The 21,083-nt window shown below is 41.9% G+C and overlaps 1 protein-coding gene across 1 annotated transcript in view; it reads left to right on the top strand.

Annotated features, from left to right (window-relative positions):
• The window catches only part of LOC140491819 (hepatitis A virus cellular receptor 2 homolog), a 69,963-nt gene that overhangs the window by 39,699 nt on the left and 9,181 nt on the right, over positions 1-21,083 (top strand). The window contains exons 5-6 of the mRNA XM_072590213.1: positions 9,304-9,412; positions 9,633-9,718. Coding sequence (XP_072446314.1) covers positions 9,304-9,412; positions 9,633-9,718 — 195 coding nt within the window. The remainder of the gene's footprint in view (positions 1-9,303; positions 9,413-9,632; positions 9,719-21,083) is intronic.

Consider the following 21,083-nt stretch of genomic DNA (forward strand, 5'->3'; position numbering starts at 1 on the left):
TCAAAACAGATTCACCAATATGCTCTACCTTAGAATAATAACTTTGTAATTCACTGCATTCAATTAAATCATAAATACAGCATATCATTGACTCTGGCAATTCAATTAATTTACCATCTTTATTGAATAGAATTGCTGCATTCTATTGATTTAGTTATAAAACCAATTTTACTGAATTTCATTAATTCTGTTTATATTTTTGTTTATTAAGTAGTGACTTTGCAGTGCTTTATATTTTGCTGCATGAAAGCAATAGACCAGAAAAGTGCTGCAAGAAGTTTTATATTTACCATAAAATCCTAAGATCATCAGCCGTTATACAAAATAAGCATCATTGAGAATTACAATTTTAAACAGAGAGAACAGTAGAATTTTGCAATGCAGAATGAGATCAATTCGCTCCTAATGTCTGTGTACAAGAGATCTAATTAGTTGCACACTCCTGCTTTTTCTCCATAAGTCTACAATGTTGTTATTTAATAAATACATTGTTGTAATAAATACAATGAATTTATTCAATTCCCCTTGGAAGGCTTTGACTGAATCTGTATCCACCACTGCACCAGACTAATACTTGTTGAAGAAAATATATTTTTCCTCATGTGGCCTCTGATTCTTTTGTCAATGTCATAAATCGGAGTTGTGTAATTAATTATCTTTGATGACAATGTTCAAGAAGCTGGAACAAAGCATTTCACTTGGCTGGTACCTGAAGCATTCATTCCCTCAACTAGTAGCAATGCAATATTACTGCAGGGTGTACCAAACATGTTGTAGTAATTTGAACAGCATCTTTGAAACCCACAATCTCTACCATCTAGAAGGATAAAGGCAGTAGATGCATGGGATCTCCACCGTGTGGACATTCCCCATCAAGTCACACAAAATCCTGATTTTAAAATATATCAATGTTTCTTCATCGTCACTGGGTCAGAATTCTGGAAATCCCTAGCTAACATCACTGTGGATGTACCAATACTATTACATCACAAGGACAACAGGCCAAACTAAATTAGCCTCCCTGGATTCACAACACAGAAAATAAAAACACTTAATGACCCTTAAAATTGCTCAATTGTTCTCAACCAGACTTCATGAATATTAGATATCAGACATCAAGTTTATAACTTACATTATCAATAATAAATTGTACATTAGCAAAATATGGATAAACAACAAGACAATCTATTTAATATCTATTATCTAAGCCCATTTGCCTTAATCAGAATCCCCACTCACGCACAAAGAGACAAATAGGCAGACACAGAAACCAAGATAAACATAAAGCGTGATAAACACATAGAATAAAATCTGAGATAATACAGTATGGGAAAAAATTACAATATATGAAGAAATGGAGGTTCAATTAGCTTCATTCATCTGTAATAATCCTATAATATTGTGATTACATTCCAAAATTAACAGTCATTCAAAAATTGCAGCTAAATCTCTGAAGAGAAATTACAATCAGGTTTCCATCCATTTCATGCAAGGCTATGTCTGTCTAGCCTTGACAACAACTATGCCTGTGGAATTTCTACCACAGAAAATGGTTGAGGCCAAAACATTGAATGTCTTTAAGAATGAGTTATATATATATAGCTCTTATGACTACAAGATCAAAGGGTATGAGGAGAAACCAGGAACAAGATACTGAGTTGGATGATCAGCCATTATCACAAGTAGGCTGGAAAGATTTTGAATTGCCTGTTCCTGCATTTATTTCCTATGTTTCTATGATCTGGTATATTTTAAATCATTGCTTGCCTTTTTTAGAGTTTTGATTTACAGGATGTGGCATTGCGTACGGTTCATAAATTTGGGCTATCCATCTCAAAATCATGTTTGTGGTTCTTTAATTTCCACTCAAATCGCTCTCATTGGGCTGCTGTTTTGTAGCTGATGGCTCCTCCCTGATTTTTATTTATTTATCCTAAGGCTGTCTTTGTATTACCTTCTCAGTGGAAAAATGGATAGCTGCTCAGAGATGGTGGTTGTAGCACAGGGAGAACTTTGTAATGGACTGTACTATACCCTTGGAGTGGTCTGGGTGTAACAAAATGTGAGAGGATGTGATAATTTGTTTTTTAAAGGTGGTTTAGCTTGGCCTGGTGACCAAGGCAAAAGTTAAAACAAAAATGTAGATGCTGTAGAACTGAAATATGAACAAAACATGTGGTAAATAATCAAGCTGTATTTGTTAGAGAAATGCAAAATTAACATTTCAGGTCCAAAATCCTTCATTTAAACTGAGGAAATAAAGTCAGTTTTGAGCAAATGAAATAGGGGCGTGGTAACAAAAGCAGTTTTTTGACAGGGTAGAGGGCAGGCAAAATTAAATGACCAGGATAGTCATGTGACAAAGGTAGGATTTGAAGTTGTGAAGCTGTGTACTTTATTAATGGCAGGAAGTAGAGGTGGAAACTGAAGGCTTGAGGAGGATTAGGAAATAAGCAGTGGATTTAAGGGAGCTGCTATGTACATCATGCAATGTAGTATTGTATGGAGGATCAGATGAGTGAGACATTGAGGAATTTCTTTTCTGGGGCAGGCCAGAGCATGCAGCTAGCAAAAAGAAGAAGCAGGAGAAACCATCTGGATAATTTAGCTGGAGGCTGTATTTCAGTAACAGGAAGCGTAAATAGGGAAACTGTTTATTCTTGGTTATCATGTTCAATGTAATGGTAACACATTAGACTGTAGAATAATGAAGCTGCTGTCACATTCCTATCTCACAAGTACTTTTCTCATTCCCTACTGCATCTGGAAATGCTGCTGCCTTCACCTTCTCAACTGAAGGCAAGTGGTGGAGTTTACCCATTGTCCCAATGCCTTGTCTCTGTAATTGCTGTTACTCAATGACACCTCAACCTTGGTGATAAAATTAGTTGCTAGAGCCCTAATTCCCCTTTTAGATGGAAATAAGTTGCATTAATGAACACATCTCTTTCCTCAGCTCTTACTCTTTAAGACTTTGACCCAGTTTAAGGACTTTTCTTTTTAGATTCCCTATAGTCTGGAAACAGGCCCTTTGGCCCAACCAGATTCTGGATTAGTGGTGCTGGAAAATCACAGCAGTTCAGGCAGCATCTGAGGAGCAGTAAATTCGACATTTCGGGCAAAAGCCCTTCATCAGGCTGTATTCCTGATGAAGGGCTTTTGTCTGAAACATTGATTTTACTGCTCCTCAGATGCTGCCTGAACTGCTGTGCTTTTCCAGCACCACTAATCCAGAATCTGGTTTCCAGCATCTGCAGTCCTTGTTTTTACCTTTGGCCCAACCAGACCACACTGACCCTCTGAAGAGTAACCCACCCAGACGCAGTCCTACCCTATATTTACCCCTGACTAATGCACCTAACATTATGGGCAATTTAGCATGGCCAATCCATCCGACCTGCACATCTTTGGACTGTGGGAGGAAACCGGAGCATCTGGAGAAACCCACACAGTCACAGAGAGAATGTGCAAACTCCAGACAGGCAGTTGACCGAGGCTGGAATTGAGCCTGGGTCTCTGGCGCTGTGAGGCAGCAGTGCTAGCCACTGAGCCACTGTGCTGCCCTTTCTTTGTCACCTTTAAAAGTCCTTCTTCTTTCTCCCTGGTATGTTGATGCTGCAGGGATGCTGTTGGGAACCATCTATTGCATATTTCAGAAACCCAGATCCAGGAAACTAAGACAAAATCAGGGGAAAGTTCCATTCAAATCTTTGGTAGTGGAACACTCAGCAGTGGTGATGAAGGGCACTAGGCAGGACAGCTGGAATAGTTCCCCTAAGAAATACGACACAGATCTAAGACCTTCGGCCTCTCCTCTGCCATTCAATGAGCTCATGGCAGATCGAGGAGCGTGGCGGAGAGAAGGAGAGGCAGAGGAAAAACGGGGCGGCTGGCATCTGAGACCGGGTCTAATCATGATGTGTGCTTGTGCTAAGTTTGTCTCTTACACTGAAAGACTGAAGCAACTGGGCTTGTATACCCTTGAGTTTAGAAGACTGAGAGGGGATCTGATTGAGACATATAAGATTATGAAAGGATTGGACACTCTGGCAGCAGGAAACATGTTTCCGCTGATGGGTGAGTGCCGAACCAGAGGACACAGCTTAAAAATACGGGGTAGACCATTTAGGACAGAGATGAGGAGAAACTTCTTCACCCAGAGAGTGGTGGCTGTGTGGAATGCTCTGCCCCAGTCTCTGGATTCATTTAAAAAAGAGTTGGATAGAGCTCTCAAGGATAGTGGAATCAAGGGTTATGGAGATAAGGCAGGAAGAGGATACTGATTAGGAATGATCAGCCATGATCATATTGAATGGTGGTGTAGGCTAGAAGGGCTGAATGGCCTACTCCTGCACCTATTGTCTATTGTCTATTGTCTATTGAATAATCTTCAGTCGCACTTTCCTGCCTATTCCCCATAACCCTTGGTTCTCTTGCTGGTTAAAAATGTGTCAATTACAGGTTTGAATGACCCTCTACATCCTCTGCAGAAAAGAATTCCATAGATTCACCACTGTCTGAGATAAAAATTCCTCTTCTTCTCTGTCTTATATGGGCAACCCTTTATTTGGAGATTATGTCCCAATCAAAGACTCTCCTGCAAGGGGTAACAATTTCTCTGAATCTCTCCTATCAAGACTCCTAAGAAGCTTTTCTGTTTCAATAATATCACCTTTCATTCTTCCAAACTCCAATTAATACAGGTCCAAGAAACTAAATCTGTCCTTATTAAGAAAATCCCTCCATGCTCAGGATTAACAAAATGAACCCTCTCTGGGCTGTCAATGCATCTTTCCTTAGAAAGGAAGGCAAAACTGGTCACAGTATTCCTCCCGGGGAATAAACTAGTTCCTTGTATAGTTTTGATAAAACATCCTTGTTTTTACACTCCATTTCCTTTAAAATACAGATCAAGAATCCATTTGCCTTCCTTATTACCTGCTGAAGTTGTATGCTAACCTTTTGTGATTCATGCTGATAATCCTCAAATTCCTCTGTGCTGCTGATTTCTGAAGCTTTTCTCCATTTAAATAATATTTAGCTCTTGTATTTTCCTGCCAAAGTACACAATCTCACATTTTTCCACATTATATTCGATCTACCAAGTTTTGCCAATCTTTGAACATGTCTGTATTTTTCAGCAGACCTTGTTGAGGTTATTGCTGTTTCCTTTTATTTTTCTCATGTATTTGGTTTAGAATTATGAGTTGAGCTTAATGGTTGAACTTTGAAACACTGCCTGTTTTAAAGAAGAAAAGAATAAAGAGAGATATTTATTGCTGAGAATTGGCCTGGAACGTAGTTTAACTACTGATCTAAGAGCACTGTGGATGAATTGGCACTGAGTGATTGATACAGTCAGGGGTGGCAGCTGGTTGGATGTTGAATTGGTCAATCAAGTGAGGACTGCTGGTAACCAGCCAACCACAGAGAATGTTGATTGAAAAGAAAAAGAAAGGGAGAAGGAACTGGTTCTGACTGGTTTTTGGCAGGAGTAGTTTTGGAAGCATCTGTTTTGCTTTTTCTCTGGCTTTCTCTCCAGTTATTGAATTGTTGAATGTTCTGAGAAAAGAATCTGAGTCTATAAGAAATAAATAAATATATCTGGAAATCTGCTAAACTTGTTTTTATTCACTATGTCCAGGGAAATTATTGGTCTTTCGCTGCATTTTAATTTCCCAAATGCTTTTTTCACTCATGATAATTATTGTATTTATTTCATTCCATTATGGGGCTCTTCATTTTTCAGTATTTGTAAAATGCTATTAATATCCTTTATCTTGAGGACTAAGACCAAATATTTATTCAACCCCTCTGCCATTTTCAGGTTACCCATTATTGTTACCCCAGCCTAATTTTCAAACAGCCTTTGGCCTTTTTCTCCCTTTTTATATATTTTATGAAATCCTTACTGTCCATTTTTATATTACTTGCAACATCAGTGTTCTTGTTTTTGGAGACAAAGTGTACAGTCATGGCAGCGCAGGTGGTGGAATGTTCCTCCTGCAGGATGTTTGAGGTAGGGGTGACCACCGATACTCCTGCTGACTTTGTCTGCAGGAAATGCAGTCAGATCCTGCTCCTCACCGAACGAGTTAGGGAACTGGAACTGGAGCTGGATGAACTGAGAATTATTCGAGAGGCTGAGAGGGTGATCGATAGAAGCTACAGGGACATAGTTACGCCGGAGAACAGAGGTAGCTGGGTAACAGTTAGAGGTGGGAAGGGGAAGAAACAGGCAGTGCAGGGTTCCCCTGTAGTCGTTCCCCTAAAAAATAAGTATGCAGCTTTGGAAACTGTTGGGGGGGACAGCCTTGCAGGTGTAAGCTGCAGTGAAGGGGTCTGTGGCTCTGAGACTCAGAAGGGAAAGGGGGAGAGGAGGAGAGCGCTAGTTATAGGGGACTCTCTAGTTAGAGGGACGGACAGGCGGTTCTGTGGACATGGGTGAGACTCTCGGATGGTTTGTTGCCTCCCGGGTGCTAGGGTCCGAGACGTCTCGGACCGTGTCTTCAGAATCCTTAAGGGGGAGGGTGTGCAGCCAGAAGTCGTGGTACACATTGGCACCAACGACATAGGTAGGAAGAGGGGTGGGGAGGTCATTCAAGAGCTCAAGGAGTTAGGCTGGAAGCTAAAAGCTAGGACAGATAGAGTCGTCATCTCTGGGTTGTTGCCGGTGCCATGTGACAGTGAGGCAAAGAATAGGGAGAGAGTGCAGTTGAACACGTGGCTGCAAGGATGGTGTAGGAGGGAGGGCTTCAGATATTTGGACAATTGGACTGCATTCTGGGGAAGGTGAGACCTGTATAAACAGGACGGGTTGCACCTGAACCAGAAGGGCACCAATATCCTGGGGGGTAGGTTTGCTAGCACTCTTCGGGGGGGTTTAAACAAATTTGGCAGGGGGATGGGATCCGGACTTGTAGTCCAGCAAGTAAGCTAGCTGTGTGTTAGGATGCCCAAGACTGTAGGGAGGCTGTGGAGAAGGTAGCACCGACAGGGACTACTTGCGGACACAGAGATGGGCTCAAGTGCGTATACTTCAACGCAAGGAGTATCAGAAATAAGGTGGGTGAACTTAAGGCGTGGATCAGTACCTGGGAGTACGATGTTGTGGCCATCACGGAAACGTGGATAGATGAGGGACAGGAATGGCTGTTGGAGGTTCCTGGTTACAGATGTTTCAGTAAGATTAGGGAGGGTGGTAAAAAAGGAGGGGTGGCATTGCTAATTAGAAATGGTATAACGGCTGCAGAAAGGAAGTTTGAGGGGGATCTGCCTCTGGAGGTAGTATGGGCTGAAGTCAGAAATAGGAAAGGTGCAGTCACCTTGTTGGGTGTTTATTATAGGCCCCCCAATAGCAGCAGAGATGTGGAGAAACAGATTGGGAAACAGATTTTGGAAAGGTGCAGAAGCCACAGGGTCATAGTCATGGGCGACTTCAACTTCCCAAATATTGATTGGAAGCTCTTTAGATCAAGTAGATTGGATGGGGTGGTGTTTGTGCAGTGTGTCATCAACTGTCTTATTGGCGACCTTTAAGCGGCATTTGGATAGGTACATGGATGGGGTGCTTAATCTAGGTTAGAAGTTCGGCACAACATCGTGGGCCGAAGGGCCTGTTCTGTGCTGTATTGTTCTATGTTCTATGTTCTATGTTCTATCTGTTGTTGATTTTTAAAACTTTCCCAATCCTCTAGGTTGTCATTCATTCTTTGCCAGATTGAATTTTTTTTCTTTCAGTTTGACGCTAATCCTTAACCATGGTTAACCACGTTTGGTTTATCTCCTTCCTAGAATCCTTCATCATTGACCTATGTCTTTTGTTGTAAGTCATGTTATGTCATTTTTCATCAACTGTCTTAACTGCAACTCCTTTCCTAGTCCCACACTGTCGAGTATTGCCCTCATTCCTTTGATATTAAGATTACTTAAGATTTGTATGGTTGTTTCTAATCCAGGGTTTTGTTGCCAAAACAAATGCTAAATCTCACCATGTTCTGTCATTATTTTCCAGGAGATTTTTTACTCTCTGATCATTTGTTAGACCTGTCTCATTACACATCATCAGTTTCAAAATAAATGGTCTCTTGTTGGATTCACAACATATTGTTCTATGAAACTAATCTGAATACATTCAATGAATTCCTCCTCTACCTATCATTGCCAATTTGATTTTCCCAACCCACATGAAGATTACAGTCATCCATAATTAATACACTGTATTTTTAAACATGCTGTCATTATCTCCTAATTTATTCTCTGCCCTATAGTATAGACTATTAGGTCCAGTGCCATCTTCCCCTTGCTATTTCTTAATATAGATTCTGCTTCTGGTCCAATATTGTTTCTTGCTATTGTACTTGCTCTGTCTCAAACTAGTAAAACTATTTCACCATCATTTCCTTCCAGCCTGTCCTTTTAGAATTGAATGACCTAATCTTTGTGGTGTGGCCAACTTCTGGAACAAAGTGTCATTTTCCCCATCTCTGATGAGGAGCGATATCCACAGCTCAGATTCCACCTCCTCAGCTAAGACCCAAAGCGTCTTGAGCTGAAAACACTAATAATGTTTTCCAGGGTCACCTTGATGTTCAGTAACTTCCATAAGCAGCAGCAGCAACCCATCACCCAACATGCCATCATCATTGTATTTTGTTTAAATGATTAATTAATTACTCTGGTATCCTAGCTCTTTAAACTTCATTGTCATTTTTAACTCCAGTATCCACCTTATACTTAATAGGGAACTGTGAGGGAGGTCATTGAGTAAGGCATCTACAGCGGTCAAACCAACCAACTCCTTGAAGAGACAAAGGTTCATTTCAGAGAAGGAGGGAGAAGAATTAGACAGCTAGAGGATTTCTTCAACCGTTTGTACTCATAGGCTTCATTCGGTATAAATATTGTGTCTTCCATGGGTTAACATTAATTTCCATTAGGTTTATAATGACTGATGCCAGTGGAATAAAAGATCCCTGGTCCATGATTTGTGGGCTGTCTGTTTCTTCAAATTTCACATCATATTTGGATTTGGGTGTGGATGAAATTATGATGAAAGAATTTTTATTGTATAGAAGTAGTAAGTAAGACAGGGTAGCAGAACATCATGAGTTCCTGATACTCATGAGCAATAATTAATATTGGCTCCATCAAATCTAATTGCCATAGTTGATATCAAACTCTTCATGATAATGTGTTTCTCAGTAAGTTCAATGATTACTATAAATTAATGTTCTTAAACTGATATTCATTCTTATATTACACAGGATGTTCCTATTTTTTGATTCTATTTTCCTGCTATAGGTACCCAGAATGAAAGTTGAAAACCTAATTTCTTCAGTTGCTTTGGCTGCTCGTATTTCAGTTTTGATCTTCTTTTTTGCAATCACTGTGGTCCTGTGCCAGTGGAAATGTAAGTCATGCCATTTAATAACTGGCCATAAGCTTCAAAGTAGTTGCAGATGTTTTTCTGTGCAGACAATGTTTGTTCTTTATATGCTGTACGATGTTTTGAGAGCTGAATAAAAAATTATTTATTTCATCTAGATAACGCCAGGTTAGATATGTTACTGTACTCATTCACTGTTCTTCACAAACATATTAGAGTAGCTTTTATTTGTCATCTCTACCAGATACAACTGATACAGTAAAAAACAAGACAATGTTCCTCCAGGACAGCACACAGTATAAAGTGCATAAGAAGGGCAAAACACACAAGGTACAGTGTAATCAGAAAATGATCATTAATAAACATTTTTCTTGCAGCAATTTTAAGTTGTGCAAAGAATTTCAAATGGAAAAGAGTTTGATTATACTGTGTTAAGGAGCCTGATGACTTGGGGTGAAGAAACTGTTGTACAGTCTAGCCGTGAGAGACTGAATGCTCTGGTATCTTCTGCCAGACAGCAGGAGAGGGAAGAGTTTGAGTAAGGGGTGTATGGGGTCATTCACAATGCTCTTAACCTTTCGGATGCAGTGTAAATTTCTGTAATGGATTACCATTCAAGGGACTGACCAGGGTGTAAGGGTCTTTTAAGTAAAGTTTATTACAAAAAGTAAAATCATCTTGTGTAAATAAATACTTTCTAAGTGCAGGGCTAGATTTGCTTGGTACCAATTTTTGTTTATATTCTGGATGTAGGTTTGCTCACTGAGCTGGAAGGTTCATTTTCAGATGTTTTGTCACTATACTAAGTAACATCTTCAGTGAGCCTCCGGATAAAATCTCAACCAGAACCGAAACCTGAACTACTTATGTTTATATTCCTGTGCTATTCAGTAATATTTTAGCAATAATGACACATGTTATCAGATAATTCCAATTTTGTAGCAAAAATGTTTTCATACATATGTTTCATAAATGGAGGATGGTTGACCCTCAGTCGGAGTTAGGGGAATAGGGAATCTGATTAACTGTAAAGTGAACACAGCCTTCTGAAAGTATGGAGAGAAATAGAGTCATAGAGTCATAGAGATGTACAGCATGGAAACAGACCCTTCGGTCCAACCCATTCATGCCGACCAGATATCCCAACCCAATCTAGTCCGACCTGCCAGCACCCAGTCCAGATCCATCCAAACCCTTCCTATTCATATGCCCATCCAAATGCCTCTTTTATGTTGCAATTGTACCAGCCTCCACCACATCCTCGGGCAGCTCATTCCATAAACATACCACCCTCTGCATGAAAACGTTGCCCCTTAGGCCTCTTTTATATCTTTCCCCTCTCACCCTAAACCTATGCCCTCTAGTTCTGGACTCCCCCACCCCAGGGAAAAGACTTTGTCCACTTATCCTATCCATGCCCCTCATAATTTTGTAAACCTCTATAAGGTCACCCCTCAGCCTCCGACGCTCCAGGGAAAACAGCCCCAGCCTGTTCAGCCTTTTCCTGTAGCTCAGATCCTCCAACCCTGGCAACATCCTTGTAAATCTTTACTGAACCCTTTCAAGTTTCACAACATCTTTCCGATAGGAAATAGACCAGAATTGCGTGCAATATTCCAACAGTGGCCTAACCAATGTCCCGTGCAGCAGCAACATGACCAGCCAACTCCTGTACTCAATACTCTGACCAATAAAGGAAAGCATACCAAACGCCGCCTTCACTATCTTATATACCTGCGACTCCACTTTCAAGAAGCCATGAGCCTGCACTCCAAGGTCTTTTTGTTTAGCAACACTCCCTAGGACCTTACCATTAAGTGTATAAGTCCTGCGAAGATTTGCTTTCCCAAAATGCAGCACCTCACATTTATCTGAATTAAACTCCATCTGCCACTTCTCAGCCCATTGGCCCATCTGGTCCAGATTCTGTTGTAATCTGAGGTAACCTTCTTCACTGTCCACTACACCTCCAATTTTGCTGTCATCTGCAAACTTACTAACTGTGCCTCTTATGCTCGCATCCAAATCATTTATATAAATGACAAAAAGTAGAGGGCCCAGCACCGATCCTTGTGGCACTCCACTGGTCACAGGCCTCCAGTCTGAAAAGCAACTCTCTACCATCACCCTCTGTCTTCTACCTTTAAGCCAGTTCTGTATCCAAATGGCTAGTTCTCCCTGTATTCCATGACCTAACCTTGCTAATCAGTCTCCCATGAGGAACCTTGTCGAACGCCTTACTGAAGTCCATATAGATCACAGCCTTTTACAGACTCAGCATTACACCTCTATCTGCTGTTCATTTCCGGCCTGCTTGAAATAAATATTAACATTGCATTTAAATATATGAATAGAGTTCCAAAATGAAGCGCCCATATTCGTTGAAGTTTGGCACCAATGTTGCCAGTAACTCCAGCCACTGTAGTATTGTTCCATGTTAGAGTTTAGGTTTATTCAGGTCCCTCCCCTGATTCTAGCACTACTCCCATCAGCTAGCTCGGGTTCTTTTCAATTCAATGAGTTACTTATCTAATCTTTAACCCATCATAGGGGCTGTAAGTGCCCTTGTGGAAGCTGAAGAGCACAAAGAATGATTAAATCATGACAATGAAGAAAGTAGAAAGTCAGTAACATTGCCAAAAGTTTGATCTTCTGGAAGTTTATAGTTAGTCTTGACAAGAAAACGGCAAACACTACTCGTTTGCTGGCTCTTTGTGAACATGGTTTCTACACCTAAAGTCTGAACCTATTTCCTTTGGCCAGGACACTGACAGTGTACATCCACACCTCTCACCGCCCATTCTTTTCCCATTGAGAGGCTGAGGGCGTAGCTTTTATCACCTTTCTTGGGGAGGTGGTGATATTCCCAGTACAGACTGTTAAATATTAAGCAGAGACAATGGGCCTACATTCTTCTTCTACAGGGGAATAATTTTGGGATTCTGTGATATGAATTTTCCAGTAACCAATGGAAGTAGCCAAACAAGATTTATTATTCTAAGGCATTTAATGTAACAAACTAATACTTTATCATCATGGACCAAACATTATATAGTCAGCATCTAATCCACTAAACTATAGGAAATAAATTTTCCTTATTACTCAATCAACACAAACAAAAACTTCATAACACATTTATATATTACAATAGATACATAGCCTTGTTGATGAAGTCCTAAAATCCTCTTGGTTCTTGAAGAGGCTCCTTTCTCTCAGGGTGAGTGTTCTAATGCCTTTTTAAAAGTCCTTTCACCCAGTCAGCTGGGTGCCATCATGCAGGTTGCCAGTAATAAGGCACATTCTAGCTATGTAGAACAGTTGATCTTCCGTAATTACACCGGCACCACTCCCCACCTCTTCCTCCGCTACATTGATGACTGCATTGGCGCCACCTCGTGCTCCCGCGAGGAGGTTGAGCAATTCATCAACTTCACCAACACATTCCACCCTGACCTTAAATTTACCTGGACTATCTCTGACACCTCGCTCCCCTTCCTGGACCTCTCCATCTCCATTAGTGACGACCGACTTGACACTGACATTTTTTACAAACCCACTGACTCCCATAGCTACCTGGATTACACCTCTTCCCACCCTATCTCTTGCAAAAATGCCATCCCGTATTCCCAATTTCTCCGCCTCCGCCGTATCTGCTCCCAGGAGGACCAGTTCCACCATAGGACACACCAGATGGCCTCCTTCTTTAGAGACCGCAATTTCCCTTCCCATGTGGTTAAAGATGCCCTCCAACGCATCTCGTCCACATCCCGCACCTCCGCCCTCAGACCCCACCCCTCCAACCGTAACAAGGACAGAACGCCCCTGGTGCTCACCTTCCACCCTACAAACCTTCGCATCAACCAAATCATCCGCCGACATTTCCGCCACATCCAAAAAGACCCCACCACCAGGGATATATTTCCCTCCCCACCCCTTTCCACCTTCCGCAAAGACCGTTCCCTCCGTGACTACCTGGTCAGGTCCACACCCCCCTATGACCCATCCTCCCATTCTGGCACTTTCCCCTGCCACCGCAGGAACTGTAAAACCTGTGCCCACACCTCCTCCCTCACCTCTATCCAAGGCCCTAAAGGAGCCTTCCACATCCATCAAAGTTTCACCTGCACATCCACCAATATCATTTATTGTATCCGTTGCTCCCGATGTGGTCTCCTCTACATTGGGGAGACTGGGCGCCTCCTAGCAGAGCGCTTTAGGGAACATCCCCGAGACACCCGCACCAATCAACCAAACCGCCCCGTGGCCCAACATTTCAACTCCCCCTCCCACTCTGCTGTGGACATGGAGGTCCTGGGCCTCCTTCACTGCCGCTCCCTCACCACCAGACGCCTGGAGGAAGAACGCCTCATCTTCCGCCTCGGAACACTTCAACCCCAGGGCATCAATGTGGACTTCAACAGCTTCCTCATTTCCCCTTCCCCCACCTCATCCTAGTTTCAAAATTTCAGCTCACTTACTGTCTCCTTGACTTATCCGACCTGCCTATCTTCTTTTCCACCTATCCACTCCACCCTCTCCTCCTTGACCTATCACCTTCATCTCCTCCCCCACTCACCCATTGTACTCTATGCTACTCTCTCCCCACCCCCACCCTCCTCTAGCTTATCTCTCCACGCTTCAGGCTCACTGCCTTTATTCCTGATGAAGGGCTTTTGCCCGAAACGTTGATTTCGCTGCTCGTTGGATGCTGCCTGAACTGCTGTGCTCTTCCAGCACCACTAATCCAGCATACATTCTAGCAACTCCTGGTCTTTAAATTGCTATTTCTCATTTCTTCAAATGGAACATATTTGTGCTAGCACTAAGTTTGTGGTTACCAACTTTTCCCTCACTTGGCAGAGGAGCAGATGTCTCAGCTCTCTGGAGTAAAATTTAAATACCAATCAAGCATTTAACTGGGCAGTAGTAAAACTTAACTTGATAAAGGACTCCAGGAGTACCACTCCCAAATTCTTGGGAGATGTTGGTCATGCGGAGACTGAGAACTCTGCACAGAGCACAGAGGAGATAAGAATTGGGGTGTAGATAGATAGGGTGTAGGTTTGTTCGCTGAGCTGTAGGTTTGATATCCAGACGTTTCATTACCTGGCTAGGTAACATCATCAGTGGTGACCTCCAAGTGAAGCGAAGCTGTTGTCTCCTGCTTTCTATTTATATCTTTCTCCTGGATGGGGTTCCTGGGGTTTGTGGTGATGTCATTTCCTGTTCATTTTCTGAGGGGGTTGATAGATGGCATCTAGATCTATGTGTTTGTTTATGGCGTTGTAGTTGGAGTGCCAGGCCTCTAGGAATTCTCTGGCATGTCTTTGCTTAGCCTGTCCCAGGATAGATGTGTTGTCCCAGTCGAAATGGTGGCTCTTTTCATCCGAGTGTAGGGCTACGAGGGAGAGAGGGTCATGTCTTTTTGTGGGTAGCTGGTGTTCGTGTATCCTGGTGGCTAACTTTCTTCCTGTTTGTCCTACGTAGTGTTTGTGGCAGACCTTGCATGGAATTTTGTAGACGATGTTGGTTTTGTCCAAAGGATGTACTGGGTCTTTTAAGTTTGTTAGTTTTTGTTTGAGAGTGTTGGTGGGTTTGTGTGCTACTAGGATCAGACCTGACCCTATCAGACACAGAAAAAGCGGTACTAGTAAAAGGATTAAATTTCAATTACCGAGACGCTGACAAGAAGGATTTCCTAGCAGCATTAAAAACCACATTGAAAGACAACAATCTCACGGAAGAAACACAACAAACGATCAGACAGACAGTTGCACCTACTCTGAGCTGAAAGAGGGAAGGAAACAAACTGAACACACAAGAAAAGAAAGCCCTAGAAAACCTCAAAAAAGACAAAAACATCGTTATATTACCTGCAGACAAAGGTCAACTCACATTCATCCTGAACAGAAGGGACTACATAGAGAAAGCCAATGCTCTACTCGCAGACACCAACACCTACCAAAAGGTGGTGCTAAATCCGACCCCACAACCAGGAAACAAAATTACACAATTCCGGACAATTAAACAAGGCAGAATTCCAGAAAATGAAACCCGACGGGACCATTACCCCACGATTCTACGGACTACCAAAAATCCATAAACCAGGATCCCCCCTCAAACCTATAGTCGCACTACCTGCAACACCAACTTACAGATTGGCCAAAGAACTACACGCAAGACTGAAATACCTAGTAGAAGAGTCACAGCACTCCATCCACTCCACCCAGGAATTCCTAAAAATCATCAAAACACCAAAATAGAGGAAGACGAAGCAATGATCTCATTCAACGTAACAGCCCTGTTCACCTCCATCAACATCGACCTGGCAAAGGAAACACTTACCACACTTTTAGAAGAGACCATCACATACACCCCAACCACCATCAATCACATTACCAACGAAAACATCATGAAGCTAGTGGACCTGTGCCTCACCACCCACTTCACCTTCAACAACATAGTCTACAAACAAACCAACGACACACCCATGGGATCTCCGCTATCAGGATTCATAGCAGAAGCGGTAATGCAAAGACTAGAACAAACAGCCCTATCAACCATCAAACCAAAAATCTGGGTCCGCTACGTAGATGACACATTTGTCATCACAAAACGAAACAAGATAGAAGAGACATTTAACATCATCAACAACACCCTCACAGGAATAAAGTTCACCAAGGAGGAAGAAACCGACAACAAACTCGCATTCCTGGACGTCACAGTCGAAAGAAAGGACAACGGAGAACTACAAACCTGCGTATACAGAAAACCAACAAACACTGACCAAATACTTAACTGCACCAGCAACCATCCCAACACACACAAACAAAGCTGTATCAGAACACTATTCCAACGAGCCACCACACACTACAGCATAGACGAACTATGCAAAACAGAGGAGAACCACCTATACAACATATTCAAGAAGAACGGATACTCAAAAAACACAGTGTGCAGATTCCTCAAGAACAAACCATGACAAGCAGACCAAACACAGCCAGAAACCCTAACCACCTTACCATACATCAAAGAAGTTTCAGAAATGACAGCCAGACTACTAAGACCCCTCGGAATCCTAGTAGCACACAAGCCCACCAACACTCTCAAACAAAAACTAACAAACTTAAAAGACCGAGTACACCCCATGAACAAAACCAACGTCATCTACAAAATTCCATGCAAGGACTGCCACAAATACTACGTAGGACAAACAGGAAGAAAGTTAGCCACCAGGATACACGAACACCAGCTAGCCACAAAAAGACATGACCCTCTCTCCCTCGTAGCCCTACACACGGATGGAAAAAGCCACCATTTCGACTGGGACAACACATCTATCCTGGGACAGGCTATGCAAAGGCATGCCAGAGAATTCCTAGAGGCCTGGCAATCCAACCACAATGCCATAAACAAACACATAGATCTAGATGCCATCTATCAACCCCCTCAGAAAATGAACAGGAAATGACATCACCACAAACCCCAGGAACCCCATTCAAGAGAAAGATATAAATAGAAAGCAGGAGACAACAGCTTCGCTTCACTTGGAGGTCACCACTGATGATGTTACCTAGCCAGGTAATGAAACGTCTGGATATCAAGCCTACAGCTCAGCGAGCAAACCTACACCCTAAATAAATACCATTCTTTATTTTTAAACTTTTTTAAAAACTGCAATACTACATTTCCATGTCTCCAGTTGAAAGATTGTACTGTAGTTTTGAACCTTCACGATGGTTCTTAACATTTGGATGAGATTGTGCAGTCTGTAATTTGACACAATTTCTGGTTCACAATTTGTCTGGTTTTAGACAAGAACAATACTCCTGATTATTGGTAAAACTATCTAACTTGATGTTACCAGTGGATATGAATATAACCCAAGATGGAATTCTCTGTGATAGGGTTTCGTGATCTGACCCTCTGGATTGAGCATTTTTGATTAGTCATTACCAGGCTCTCTTCTTGTTAAAGCCAACTCTGAACCATTCCATTCAGATTTTAGCTTCTGATTTCCATGTCTGTGTGTTCCTAATGTTGAGGTCTTTGAATAAATGTTCAACCAACCACTCCTCTATCTATGAAAAAAAATTGAACTCACTTTCCCCTGTTTAAAGTCAGGTTTATTTTCATCTTTAAATTTGCTTTGTGTGATTGAATCCTAGAATGTCTCTTTCTTTGAAATGCGGTTTAACCCTCATCCAACATTTTCTTCTTGGATTTCAATCGGTCTAGATTGAAAAGCTTTCTGTCCATCCTGTCGGCAATGTCCATACTGCTGAGAAGTTTGTTCTTGGCAAGATGAATAAAGGTGGTGATGAAGATTGATAAAAGGGTGGTGGTGATGACATATCCCTGCTTGACGCCTGTAGTGACTTCAAAGGATTCTGTCATATTACCATCATTGAGGACCATCACTGATATCTTGTCATGGAGGAGACAGAGAGTGTTGATGAATTTCACTGGACTCCCAACTTTAGATAGGGTCTTCCATTGCACTTTCTGATTGACTGAGTCAAAAGCCTTGATCAGGTCAATGAAGGCCACGTGTAGAGATCGGTGTTGTTCCTGCCCTATCTAGGAGTTGCTGAGCTTTGAAAATCATGTCAATAGTTCCATGGTTTGGTTAGAAGCCACACTGGCTTTCAGGAAGTATTTCCTTAGAAACTGGGTGAAACTGCCCAGTGGGGATTAGGGCAGTGATCTTTCCAGCAATGGAGAGTAGGCAGATTCCTGGGTAGTTCCCACAATCCATTTTGTTTCCTTTCTTGAAGACGGTGGCAATAACCACATTCCGGAGATCAGCAAGAATTTCTTCCGTGTCCGAGATTTTCCGGAACAGTTAATGGAGATGACTGATAAGCTCTGCTCCTTCAAGTTTGAAAATCTCTGCTAAATTCTGTCTACTCCTGTGACTTTTCTATTCTTCATGTGTCTGATGGTGGCTTCAACTTCAGTCATGGTAAGGGGGAGTCCAAGATTTTCTTTGGGGACTTGGTGTGATTTCCTCAAACATGTTCTCATTAATGATTGTATCATGGTTTAGGAATTCTTTGAAGTGTTTTCTCCATTGGTGACTGATGTTTTCTCTGTCTGTCAATAGGGTTCCATCCTTGCTCCACGTTGTTTTGAGGCCAAGGGTGTTGGGTCTGTATATTGCTTTAGTGGCATTGAAGAAACCCCAGGTGTTGTGCTTATCAGCTCCTTAGCTTTCTCAGGTCATTCTTGATTCACTAGAGATTAGGGATCATAAATCAGAGTCTAAGGTAACTACAACCTGTAATGTTACCTTATAAATGGATCCAACCTTTGTGCATGCGAGTATGTGACCGAGAACCAAGTGCATGTATTTAATTCAGGCTCATATTTTGTAAACAGCTTCTGAATTATTAAAGCCAAGGATAAGAAAATACATGTCTTTTTCCATACAGAACACATTGATCAAAGCAGTAAGAGACTGTGGCTTTAGCTTTAAGTTCTGTTGTTGTCAACTCTGTCATACCATGTTCATACTTTACCTGCATATTTAATACAGATGACTATATCTGGTCTCTATCTGCCATTTACTTATTGTTTCCAGACATACATTGCAATATCCTTTTAACATTAACTGTTTGAGTTCCTGTTTTTGCATACATCTTAATTGAAGCAGAATGTTAGCAACAGGATTACAGCAAGCTACTGATTGTTAAAAAAAAATCACTAATTTTCTCTGGACAGCTTTACTTTCTTCAGTCTCAATGAATTGTTCTGAAACCATTGAAGATGTCAATACTTTATCCTCAGCCAAATCGGCACACAACAACTTCTTGTGGTCTTCCTCTCCAGGCCACTGCCTTTTGGAATCAGAGAGTTCATGCCCAACAAAACCAGCTGAGTATGTTTGGCATCGAGGTGTGAAAACTGGCACTTGAATTTCTCCTAATGATGACCAAATAATAAAGCATATAAACCTGATAAAACATCACACTCACAACAGGGGCATGCTACCTCCTTTGAACACAACTCAATGTCTTGCTAAGGATAGAGAATGAAGAAATGAAAGGGGCATCAATCAAATATTTTGTGTCTATCTTAACAGTAGAAAGATAAAGTTGCATACCAGGAATAGAGATTAATGTTGGTGCTAAAAAATGTGAGGGAATTCAGGTAACTAGTATCAGCAGAAAAAAAGTGTTGGGGAAATGTTATGAGACTAAAACCCAACAACATTCAGGTTCTGATGTCCTGCATTCTAGATTCTTCAAATAAACTGCAGGAGTGGTGAATCACTGCCTATGATTTATCAAAATTCCTTAAATTCTAGAACAGGCCCAGTGGATTGTAATTTAGTAGATACAATGCTGACATTCAAGAAAATAGGGAGAGAGAAAAATAGGGAAGTTCAAGCTAGGTCACCTGATATCATCAGTCATTGCGAAAGTGCCAGAATTTATAGTAAGGGAGTGTTAATTGTCCACTGGAGTAGTGTCAGATGATTGGTGGGTGGCAAGTGTTATTCCCTTGTTCAAGAAAGGGATTACGGATAATCCTGGGAATTACAGACCAATCACTTTATGTCAGTGGCGGGCAAAATATTGGAGAGGATTCTGAAAGACAGAATTTATAATTACTTGGAAAACCATAGCTTGATTAGAAATAGTCAGCAATGCTTTATGAGAGGAAGATCGTGCCTCACGAACCTTATTGAATTCTTTGAGAATGTGACAAAACACGTTGATGAAGGTAGAGTAGTGGATGTTGTGTATATGGTTTTTAATAAGGCGTTTGATAAGGTTCCCCATGGTAGGCTCATTGAGAAAGTAAGGAGGCATGGGATACAGGGAAACCTGTCTGTCTGGATACAGAATTGGCTGGCCCATAGAAGACAGAGGGTGGTAGTAGATGGAAAGAATCAGCCTCGAGCTCGGTAACCAGTGGAGTTTCACATGGATCTGTTCTGGGACCTCTGCTCTTTGTGGTTTTTATAAATAACTTAGATGAGGAAGTGGAAGTGTGGTTTAGTAAGTTTGCTGATGACATGAAAGTTGGTGGAATTGTGGATAGTGTGGAGGGCTGTTGTAGGTTGTAACGGGACATTGACAGGATGCAGAACTGGGCTGAGAAGTGGCAGATGGAGTTCAACCTGGAAAAGTGTGAAGTCATTCACTTTAGACGCTCAAATTTGAATACAGAATACAGGGTTAAAGCCAGGATTCTTGGCTGTGTAGAGGAACAGAGTTGAAAACGTGTTGCTGGAAAAGCGCAGCAGGTCAGGCAGCATCCAAGGAGCAGGAGAATCGATGTTTTGGGCATGAGCCCTTCTTCAGGAAAGGGGTCATGCCTGAAATGTCAATTCTCCTGTTCCTTGGATGCTGCCTGACCTGCTGCGCTTTTCCAGCAACACGTTTTCAGCTCTGATCTCCAGCATCTGCAGTCCTCACTTTCTCCTGTGTAGAGGAACAGCAGGGTCTTGGGGTCCATGTCCATACATCCCTCAAAGTTGCCACCCACATTGTTAGGGTTGTGAAGAAGGTGTATGGTGTGTTGGCTTTCATTAGCAGGCGATTGAGTTTAAGAGCTGCGAGGTTATTGGAATATTGCGTTCAGTTCTGGTCGCCTCATTTTAGGAAGGAGGTAGAAACTTTAGAGAAGGTGCAGGGCAGATTTACCAGGATGCTGCCTGGGCTGGAGGGCATGTCTTAAGAAGAAA

The sequence above is a fragment of the Chiloscyllium punctatum genome, chromosome 20 (assembly GCF_047496795.1).
Source record: "Chiloscyllium punctatum isolate Juve2018m chromosome 20, sChiPun1.3, whole genome shotgun sequence".
NCBI classification, from domain to species: Eukaryota; Metazoa; Chordata; class Chondrichthyes; order Orectolobiformes; family Hemiscylliidae; genus Chiloscyllium; species Chiloscyllium punctatum.